General features: G+C 45.5%; 1 protein-coding gene across 1 annotated transcript in view; it reads left to right on the forward strand.

Moving 5' to 3' along the window:
• LEKR1 (leucine, glutamate and lysine rich 1) overlaps nt 1-5226 on the forward strand; it is a 160910-nt gene extending 155684 nt beyond the window's left edge. Inside the window, exon 9 of the mRNA XM_075863652.1 lies at nt 5145-5226. Coding sequence (XP_075719767.1) covers nt 5145-5226 — 82 coding nt within the window. The remainder of the gene's footprint in view (nt 1-5144) is intronic.
• Nucleotides 5227-11080: the final 5854 nt, after the last annotated feature.

Consider the following 11080-nt stretch of genomic DNA (forward strand, 5'->3'; position numbering starts at 1 on the left):
AGCCCCCCTGTATATAGCCCACCCCTGTAGATATGGTCCCCCAGTAGATATGGTCCCCCAGTAGATATGGTCCCCCTGTAGATATAGTCCCCCTGTATATAGCCCACCCCCTGTAGATATAGTCCCCCTGTATATAGCCCAGCCCTGTATATAGCCCACCCCTGTAGATATGGTCCCCCTGTAGATATAGTCCCCCTGTAGATATAGTCCCCCTGTAGATATTAGCCCCCCTGTAGATATAGCCCCCTGTAGATATAGTCCCCCTGTATATAGCCCACCCCTGTAGATATGGTCCCCCAGTAGATATGGTCTCACTGTAGATATAGTCCCCCTGTATATAGCCCACCCCCTGTAGATATGGTCCCCCTGTAGATATAGTCCCCATGTAGAGATAGCCCCCCTGTAGAGATAGCCCCCCTGTAGAGATAGCCCCCCTGTAGATATGGTCCCCCTGTAGATATAGTCCCCCTGTATATAGCCCACCCCCTGTAGATATGGTCCCCCTGTAGATATAGTCCCCCTGTAGATATAGTCCCCCCTGTAGATAGACACCCCCCCCCCCGTAGACAAAGTCGTCCCCCCCGCAGATACAGCCACACTTTTATTACAATTAAAAAAATAAAAAAATAAAAATATTCAAACTCACCTTAATCCCGCTCCCACGCCGTCCGGCAGCCATGGAGACCTGCTCTCTTCTGCACAGGTCTCCAGGGGGTTGAACACAGCGTCTATGAAAGGTGCTGATTGGCTGGGCAGGATGACTTTCCCTGTCAGTCAGTCAGCGCCTTTCATCGACGGAAGCGTCACTGGTACAAAAGGTACCTGTCGCTTCATTCGTGGAAAGGCGCTGAATGGCCGGGCACGGAACGTGCCCGGTCATTTATTGCTTCTAATTGTACCTGTGTCCTTGCGACACAGGTACAATTATAGTGCAGGAGGAGGGGGCGCTGGCGCCCCCCTCTGAACTGCGCCCGGGGCACATGCCCCACCTGCCCCCCCTAGCTATGCCCCTGCACAAGTGTCCTGATAATGAATACACATGAAATCCAGCCTGGACGTCATGTGTACTCAGAATCCTGACACTTCTGAATCTTTTCTGTGAGATTGCAGCAAGCCACTCGTAATCTCTTGCTGGAAATCTCAGAGAAAAGATTCAGAAGTGTCAGGATTCTCAATACACATGACGTCCAGGCTGGATGGTCATGTGTATTCATTATCAGGACACTTGATTAACGTTAATCTAGTGTCCTGATAATGAATACACATGACCATCCAGCCTGGACGTCATGTGTACTGAGAATCCTGACACTTCTGACTCGCAAGAGAAACAAAATCTCGTTTAGCTCCGTAATCTCGCGAGATTTCGTTTCTCTTGCTGCAATCTCACAGAAAAGATTCAGAAGTGTCAGGATTCTGAGTACACATGACGTCCAGGCTGGATTTCATGTGTATTCATTATCAGGACACTTGTGTATGTGGCTGCACATCGTTCTAGTAAGAACGCTGTGCTGCTTGTAAATGAATGGAGATGAGTGTATGATGCTGACTGGTCACGGATTGGTCAGCGTCATACACATAAACATGCCCAGTTAAAAACACAATACACGCCCAGTTGGACATAACGAAATAAAAACGCCCAGTTGTCCATTTCAAAGTACATTTGCATAAATATAAAATAGCTCATAACTTGGCCAAAAATGAACGTTTAAAAAAAAACAAAAAACGTTACTGTTATCTACATTGCAGCGCCGATCACATGCAATAGGAGATAGGGGTTAGAGAATCTGGTGACAGAGCCTCATAAATCTATAGCTAATTTTACCATTATTTCTAAAAATGCCTTTCTTCTCTCTTTACATAATTATGTCCTCGAGTTTCTTCTCTGGGATCGGCTGGAGGTACCTATATAGTACCTTGGATGTCCATATATTCATTTCCTGAAAAAAAAGTCTTCTTTTTCAGCACTGTACAGTTGGGACCTTAAATATCCAGCCAAATGTTGATTAGTCATATTCTGTAAATTTTTGGCATTTATTTGTTCTGGAGATCATGTATATACTAAATATAATGTATGAGCATTTATTTCATGCGATATATATCCCCCTAGATGTAATCAAATGTCATTCCTTTGATAGTGCCTGATTGTATTGGGACTTCACTTTGGTAATGCACTGCATATCCCATCTTAAAGCTGTAATTTACGGTATACGATGGTGAGGGGAGTTTGGTATATTCCATATATTTGTGCTGTGGATCATATAATATGACCACATTACATGCCCGTTTGATTTATTAAATATATGCTTTAAATAAACCAAATTACATTGGGATTCATCCCCTGATGGTTGTAGTATCTTAGACATTATTGACAAGTTGAATATATGTCCCGTCTTGATGTATATCCCCACTATAATTTGGGGTGCACCAAGATGGAGTATGTTGTTTATATTATGGCTGAGGTGTCCTAACATGGCTGCCGACCTCTTTGGGATACGACCCATTGGTCGGAATTTGCCTATCTGTGATGGGTTTGTATACCCTATCTGAGATATGGCAGAGATTGTGCTCTTTTCAAAAATGGTGCCTGATATATTCAGCAGCGCGAGATTAAGCATATTAGGATAAGTGGACATGCGCAATAGGTAGTATAGGACGCTGACAGCCTCTCAGTGATGGTGAAGTAAATTTATTTTAATTTGTGTATGTTGTATACCCCTGTTGATATAATATTCACATTTGTTCATGTATGTTGACAATCTTATTGATTGCCCTATTTACAGGTCCTTCTCAATGAATTAGAATATCATCAAAAAGTGAATTTATTTCAGTAATTCAATTCAAAAAGTGAAACTCATATATTATATAGATTAATTACACACAGAGTGATCTATTTCCAGCATTTTTTTTTCTTTTAATATTGAAGATTATGGCTAACAGTTAATGAAAACCCCAAATTTAGTCTCAGAAAGTTAGAATATTGGGTAAAAGTTGGAGATTGTAGACTCATGGTGTCGCACTCTCATCAGCCAATCAACACAAAACACCTGCAAAGGTTTCCTAAGCCTTTAAATGGTCCAACAGTCTGGTTCAGTAGGCTACACAGTCATGGGGAAGACTGCTGATTTGACAGTTGTCCAGAAGACAGTCATCGACACCCTCAACAAGGAAGGTAAGCCACAAAAGGACATTGCTAAAGAAGCTGGCTATTCACAGAGTGCTGTATCCAAGCATATTAATGGAAAGTTGGGAGGGAGGAAAAAGTGTGGTACAAAGGTGCACAAGCAACAGGGATAACTGGAGCCTTGAAAGGTTTGTCAAGAAAAGGCCATTCAAGGATCTGGGAGAAATTCACAAGAAGTGGACTGTGGCTGAAGTCAGCGCTTCAAGAGCCACCACACACAGACATATCCAGGACATGGGCTACAACTGTCGTATTCCTCGAGACAACGTCCGAAGCGTCTTACCTGGGCTAAGGAGAAAAAGCACTGGTCTGTTGCTCAGTGGTCCAAAGTCCTGTTTTCATATGAAAGTAAATTTTGCATTTCATTTGGAAATCAAGGTCCCAGAGTCTGGAGGAAGAGTGGAGAGGCGTCAATCCAAGTTGCAAGCGGTCCAGTGTGAGGTTTCCACAGTCAGTGATGGTTTGGGGAGTCATGTCATCTGCTTGTGTTGGTCCACTGTGTTATATCAAGTCCAGAGTCAACGCAGCCGTCTAGCAGGAAATTTTAGAGCACTTCATGCTTCCCTCTGCTGAGAAGCTTTATGGAGACAGTGATTTAATTTTCCAGCAGGACTTGGCACCTGCCTACACTGCCAAAAGTACCAATACCTGGTTTAATAACCACAGTATCACCATGCTTGATTGGCCAGCAAACTCGCCTGACCTAAACTCCATAGAGAATCTATAGGGTATTGTAAAGAGGAAGATGAGAGACACCAGACCCAACATTGCAGACGAGTTGAAGCCCTCTATCAAAGCAACCTGGCCTTCCATAACACCTCAGCAGTGCCACAGGCTGATCGCCTCCATGCCACACCGCATTGATGCAGGAATTCATGCAAAAGGAGCCCCGACCAAGTATTGAGTGCATATACTGTACATACTTTTCAGTAGGCCAACATTTCGGTTTTAAAAATCATTTTTGAAATTGGGCTTATATAATATTCTAATTTTGGACACTCAATTTTGGCTTTTCATGAACTTTTAGCCTTAATCATCAACATTAAAACAAAAAATTGCTGGAAATAGATCACTCTCTGTGTAATAAATCTATGTAATATGAGTTTCACTTTTTGAATTGAATTACTGAAATTAACTTTTTGATGATATTCTAATTAATTGAAAAGGACTAGTATATATTTGATCACATTGTTAGGCCCAATTCACACAAACGTGTTTTGTCCGTGATATACAGTCCGCATGTCGGCCACATTTCCCAGATCAAACACAGTTCAGGGAGCCGGGCTCCTAGCATCATAGTTATGTATGACGCTAGGTGTCCCTGTCTCCCCGCGGGAATACTGTCCTGTACTGAAACATGTTTTCAGTACAGGACAGTAGTCCCACGGAGAGTCAGTGACTCACAGCATCATACATAACTATGATGCTAGGAGCCCGGCTTCCTGAACTGTGTTCAGTCCGGGAAATGCGGCCGACATGTGAACCATATATCACGGACTAAACACGGTCGTGTGAATTAGGCCTTAGACTGTTATGCTTGAGGAAGGCTCACACTGAGCTGAAACGTTGCATGTGGAATTAAACAGGATCACTGTTTCATTTATTTGGTAGTGCTGACTCTCTTTCTAGTAGGATATACTACATATATATGTGTTCAGATGTTGGAGTTCAGGGGCTGTTAAAACCACCACGAAAAACCACATGACTTTCACCGCATCGAAAAACCGCATGCGTTTGTACCGCAATTTGGTGAATTTTTCTATGCAGTTGCATTTTCTTTAGCCCAGCCAGATTGAAAAACGCACCAAATCACGATAAAAACAGATGCAGTGTTCGGGTGCAGTTTTTTTAATGCAGTTTTAACCGCACCTCGACCGCAATATCTGAATGGATCGGCTGCTGAAGCAAAACCACAGCTCTATATGATTTATTGATATTCATTACACTTATCTTTTTATTATAGAATTAAAACCAAAGAAGCAAATGACCTCCAAAATAAACTTCAGAGAATGGAAATTGATAAAGAAGCAATAATAATGAGGTAATCATAGATCTATGTATGTATTTTATGTTAGAAAAAAACGGAGCTCAAAACCTGAATACAAGTCATCTCAATATTAACAGTCATATACATAAATATTCAATTAAAACCAACAGACTAAAGCCTCATGCACCTGGCTGTATTATGGCTCTGTATAAGCTCTAAATTGTACAGACTTATAGTATGGCAATGGAAGTCTATGGACCCATACTGTACCTCTAATTTAATACTAATTCATACTGAGGTTCTTTTCTATCAAATAAAGGGTGCCTATACACACAGCAGGCAGTGCGCCGTGCTGCAAAATCGCTGTCACGAGCAGGGGGTTGAGCGAACCCTCTAGGCTACTCCGCCAGATTGGCATAGTAGCTGCTGGCCAAACAGAAGCTTAACAGTCACTGACAGATGGTACCTTGGAACTTTACTGGAAGCAGACTGTGCCGGATTACTGGAAGCAGACTGTGCCAGATTATTGGAAGCAGGCTGTGATGGATAGCTGAAAGCAGGCAGTGTCAGATAGCTGGAAGCAGACTGTGCCGTATTACTGGTTATGTGGGATAGCCGGAAGCAGGCTGTGTGGGAGAGCTGGAAGCGTGGGATAGCCGGAAGCAGGCTGTGTGGGATAGCCGGAAGCAGGCTGTGTGAGATAGCCGGAAGCAGACTGTGTGGGATAGACGAAAGCAGGCTGTGTGGGATAACCGGAAGCAGGCTGTGTGGGATAACCGGAAGCAGGCTGTGTGGGAGAGCCGGAAGCAGGCTGTGTGGGAGAGCCGGAAGCAGGCTGTGTGGGAGAGCCGGAAGCAGGCTGTGTGGGAGAGTCGGAAGCAGGCTGTGTGGGATAGCCGGAAGCAGGCTGTGCCGGATAGCCTGAAGCAGGCTGTGCCGGATAGCCTGAAGCAGGCTGTGTTGGATAGCCGGAAGCAGGCTGTGCCGGATAGCCGGAAGCAGGCTGTGCCGGATAGCCGGAAGCAGTCTGTGCCGGATAGCCGGAAACAGACTGTGCCGGATTACTGGAAGCAGACTGTGATGGATTACTGGAAGCCGACTGTGCCGGATTACTGGAAGCCAGCTGTGCTGGATTACTGGAAGCAGACTGTGTCGGATTACTGGCTATGTAGGATACCCAGAAGCAGGCTGTGTGGGATAGCTGGAAACAGGCTGTGTGGGATAGCAGGAAGCAGGCTGTTTGGGATAGCCGGAAGCAGGCTGTGTGGGATAGCTGGAAGCAGGCTGTGTGAGATAGCCGGAAGCAGGCTGTGTGAGATAGGTGGAAGCAGACTGTGCCGGATTACTGGTTGTGTGGGATAGCCGGAAGCAGGCTGTGTGGGATAGCCGGAAGCAGGCTGTGTGGGATAGCCGGAAGCAGGCTGTGCCGGATAGCCGGAAGCAGGCTGTGCCGGATAGCCGGAAGCAGGCTGTGCCGGATAGCCGGAAGCAGGCTGTGCCGGATAGCCGGAAGCAGACTGTGCCGGATTACTGGAAGCAGATTGTGCCGGATTACTGGAAGCAGACTGTGCCGAATTACTGGAAGCCGACTGTGCTGGATTATTGGAAGCAGGCTGTGCCGGATTACTGGAAGCAGACTGTGCCAAATTACTGGCTATGTAGGATACCCAGAAGCAGGCTGTGTGGGATAGCTGGAAGCAGGCTGTGTGGGATAGCAGGAAGCAGGCTGTGTGGGATAGCCGGAAGCAGGCTGTGTGGGATAGCTGGAAGCAGGCTGTGTGAGATAGCCGGAAGCAGGCTGTGTGAGATAGGTGGAAGCAGACTGTGCTGGATTACTAGTTGTGTGGGATAGCCAGAAGCAGGCTGTGTGGGATAGCCGGAAGCAGGCTGTGTGGGATAGCTGGAAGCAGGTTCTCTCAGATAGCTAGATTTGGTCCGTTGGGTACTAGACTCGGGATACTGGACCTTTGCAGGATATACTTGGAAGTACAACATTGCTTGTGCACTGGAACACTGGGCAGACTTCCTATTATAGTCCTGAAAGTGCAGGTATAGGCTGGGGAAACTCTACCGGCCTGTCCTGATCGCATGACTGAAAGCTTGCCAGCGTCCCGGAGGAGGCAGGCGCCGGCGAGCACAGTTGAGCGCTATAATCACCGGCGCTACAATCACACACGTTTTTTTAACACAAATTGCCGCGGTTATTGTTCCATCGGCTTGTACAGTTTAACATTGTTTCATGGTTGGCCCTGCAGCACACTACAACCACATATCTGCTACGTGTACGGGCTTCCTGATATAAAATCTGACTGAAATTTTTTTTGTATGCTGCGTCGTATGCCATTTTACAGAGGTATTCTCACTTTGAATTATTGCATACCCTAAGAAGAAAGAATATATGAAACTAGAAATAATTCTAGTCAACAGCAAAGAATGTCTTGACCATGGGATTACAGAGCTCACCCCCTTTTGAACCCTATTGCTTAACCTCCCCTTCAATACTGTCCACCCCCTTTTCTGCTTCATGGCCCTTCCCCCCCTTTCATGCCACTCTCCCATCCCTAGTGAGACACACGAGACAGTGGGTTGGAAAATTTCGGCCACAGCAGCCATTTTATTAACAAATTTACATGAACATAAAACATAACTTTATAAATAACATTACTAGGAAAGGGAAGTCCTTGGAGCTCCAAAACTTTGGCGCCTAACTGCCCCCTGTATTGCTACTTACCCCCAGCCGTCTCCCTAAAGGCTCAGAGGCACCTTTCTACTCCGCAGTAGGCTTGCCAAGTATGTCAAACCACTCCCCGGGACACCACCCAGCAGGAGGCCAAAATACGCCCATATCCATGAGCAATTATGTACAGGGTGGGCCATTTATATGGATACACCTAAATAAAATGGGAATGGTTGGTGATATTAACTTCCTGTTTGTGGCACATTAGTATATGGGAGGGGGGACACTTTTCAAGCTGGGTGTTGACCATGGCGGCCATTTTTAAGTTGGCCATTTTGTATCCAACTTTAGTTTTTTCAATACAGTGTGTATGTATGTATGTATATGTATATGTATATATATATATATATATATATATATAGATATATATAAAAAATATATATATTAAAATCTTAAAAACAAATTTTGTGACATTTAAAGAGGCTCTGTCACCAGATTCTCTAACCCCTATCTCCTATTGCATGTGATCGGCGCTGCAATGTAGATAACAGTAACGTTTAGTTTTTTTTTAAAACGTTCATTTTTGGCCAAGTTATGAGCTATTTTATATATATATATGCAAATGAGCTTTGAAATGGACAACTGGGCGTTTTTATTTCGTTATGTCCAACTGGGCGTGTATTGTGTTTTTAACTGGGCTTGTTTATGTGTATGACGCTGACCAATCAGTGACCAGTCCGCATCATACACTCATCTCCATTCATTTACAAGCAGCACAGCGTTCTTACTAGAACGATGTGCAGCCAGATACACAAGTGCAGAGGCGTAACTAGGTTCTCCAGCACCCGGGGCAAAGATTCAGTATGGCGCCCCCCCAATCTCTTTCCCGACATCTCCTTCCCCCTCGCCATGTTTGTTTTCTCTACCAATCGACGTGTCATTTCTTTTTATGTAACGCGAGCATAAAAACATTTCTACATTTTACAAGCAATATGGTTCTATACACAACACCAGAACCAAGCTCGGTACATATATACAGCCCCAGAACAAATACAGCTCAATTTAGTGCAACCCCTGCCGTATAGGTGTGTACGGCGTAAAACTACAGCTCCAAGCATGGCCCGAACAATGATAAGGATATGCTGGGAGTTGCTGTTTCACAAAAAAGAAATCATATTATAATAACACCACCCATCATCTCACTGCAGTTCGTACAGTGACTACATTACTGATTAGAGGCAGAGTAAACATTTACATTGAGTGACTCACCGGTGACGTCTCAGATTCTAGTTATTTTTCTCCATCCGGTCCAGACCTCTATAATGAATTCTCCCGGTCACAGCCCATTTCTGCAGTTTGCCGCTCACATGTCTTCAGCTTCTCACTTTTCCAACATTTCTGCACCTATAAATAAATATAAAGTTATCATTATACCACACACTACACCCCTAAATATAATAGCGCCATACACTGCACCTCTAATTATAATAGCACCATACAACCGTGTCCCACACACACACACACACACACACACACACTGTGCCCCCTGTAGATAGTGCCTGCCATAGAGCCCCCTGTAGATAGTGCCCCACAAATAACTCCCCCTATAGTGCTCTACAGATAGCCCACCTCTGTATATAGCCCCCTGTAGATATAGCCCAGCCCTGTATATAGTGCTCTACAGATAGCCCACCCCTGTATATAGTGCTCCACGTATAGCCCAACCATGTATATAGCCCCCCTGTAGATATAGCCTACCCCTGTATATAGTGCTCCACATATAGTCCACCCCTGCATATAGTGTTTCACAGATAGCCCACCCCTGTATATAGCCCCTTGTACATATAGTCCACCCTTGTATATAGCCCCCCTGTAGATATAGCCTACCCCTGTATATAGTGCTCTACAGATAGCCCACCCCTGTATATAGCCCCCCTGTAGATATAGCCTACCCCTGTATATAGTGTTCCACATATAGTCCACCCCTGTATATAGTGTTTCACAGATAGCCCACCCCTGTATATAGCCCCCTTGTACATATAGTCCACCCCTGTATATAGTGCTCCACTAGATTATACAGGGGTGGGCTATCTGTGGAGCACTATATACAGGGGTGGACTATATGTACAAGGGGGCTATATACAGGGGTGGGCTATCTGTGAAACACTATGTACAAGGGGGCTATATACAGGGGTGGGCTATCTGTGAAACACTATATACAGGGGTGGGCTATCTGCGGAGCACTATAGGGGGAGCTATTTGTGGGATACTATATACAGGGGTGGGCTATATCTACAGGGGGACCATATCTACAGGGGGGGCATATCTACAGGGGTGGGCTATATCTACAAGGCTGGGCTATATACAGGGCTGGGCTATATACAGGGCTGGGCTTTATACAGGGCTGGGCTATATCTACAGGGGTGGGCTATATCTACAGGGGTGGGCTATATCTACAGGGCTGGGCTATATACAGGGGGGCTATATACAGGGGGGCTATATACAGGGGGGCTATATCTACAGGGGGCTATATCTACAGGGGGGCTATCTATGGAGCACCATATACAGGGGTGGGCTATATCTACAGAGGGCTATATACTATATAGCCCCCCCCTGTAGCTATAGCGAACCCCTGTATATGGTGCTCCATAGATAGCCCACCCCAGTATATAGCCCCCCCTGTAGATATAGCCCCCCTGTATATAGTCCCCCTGTATATAGCCCACCCCCTGTAGATATAGTCCCCCTGTATATAGCCCAGCCCTGTATATAGCCCAGCCCTGTATATAGCCCACCCCTGTAGATATGGTCCCCCTGTAGATATAGTCCCCCTGTATATAGCCCACCCCTGTAGATATGGTCCCCCTGTAGATATAGTCCCCCTGTATATAGCCCACCCCTGTAGATATAGTCCCCCTGTATATAGCCCAGCCCTGTATATAGCCCACCCCTGTAGATATGGTCCCCCTGTAGATATAGTCCCACTGTAGATATTAGCCCCCCTGTAGATATAGCCCCCAGTAGATATAGCCCCCCTGTATATAGCCCACCCCTGTAGATATGGTCCCCCAGTAGATATGGTCCCCCAGTAGATATGGTCCCCCTGTAGATATAGTCCCCCTGTATATAGCCCACCCCCTGTAGATATAGTCCCCCTGTATATAGCCCAGCCCTGTATATAGCCCACCCCTGTAGATATGGTCCCCCTGTAGATATAGTCCCCCTGTAGATATAG

Source organism: Rhinoderma darwinii, chromosome 4 (genome assembly GCF_050947455.1).
Source record: "Rhinoderma darwinii isolate aRhiDar2 chromosome 4, aRhiDar2.hap1, whole genome shotgun sequence".
Taxonomy (NCBI): Eukaryota; Metazoa; Chordata; class Amphibia; order Anura; family Rhinodermatidae; genus Rhinoderma; species Rhinoderma darwinii.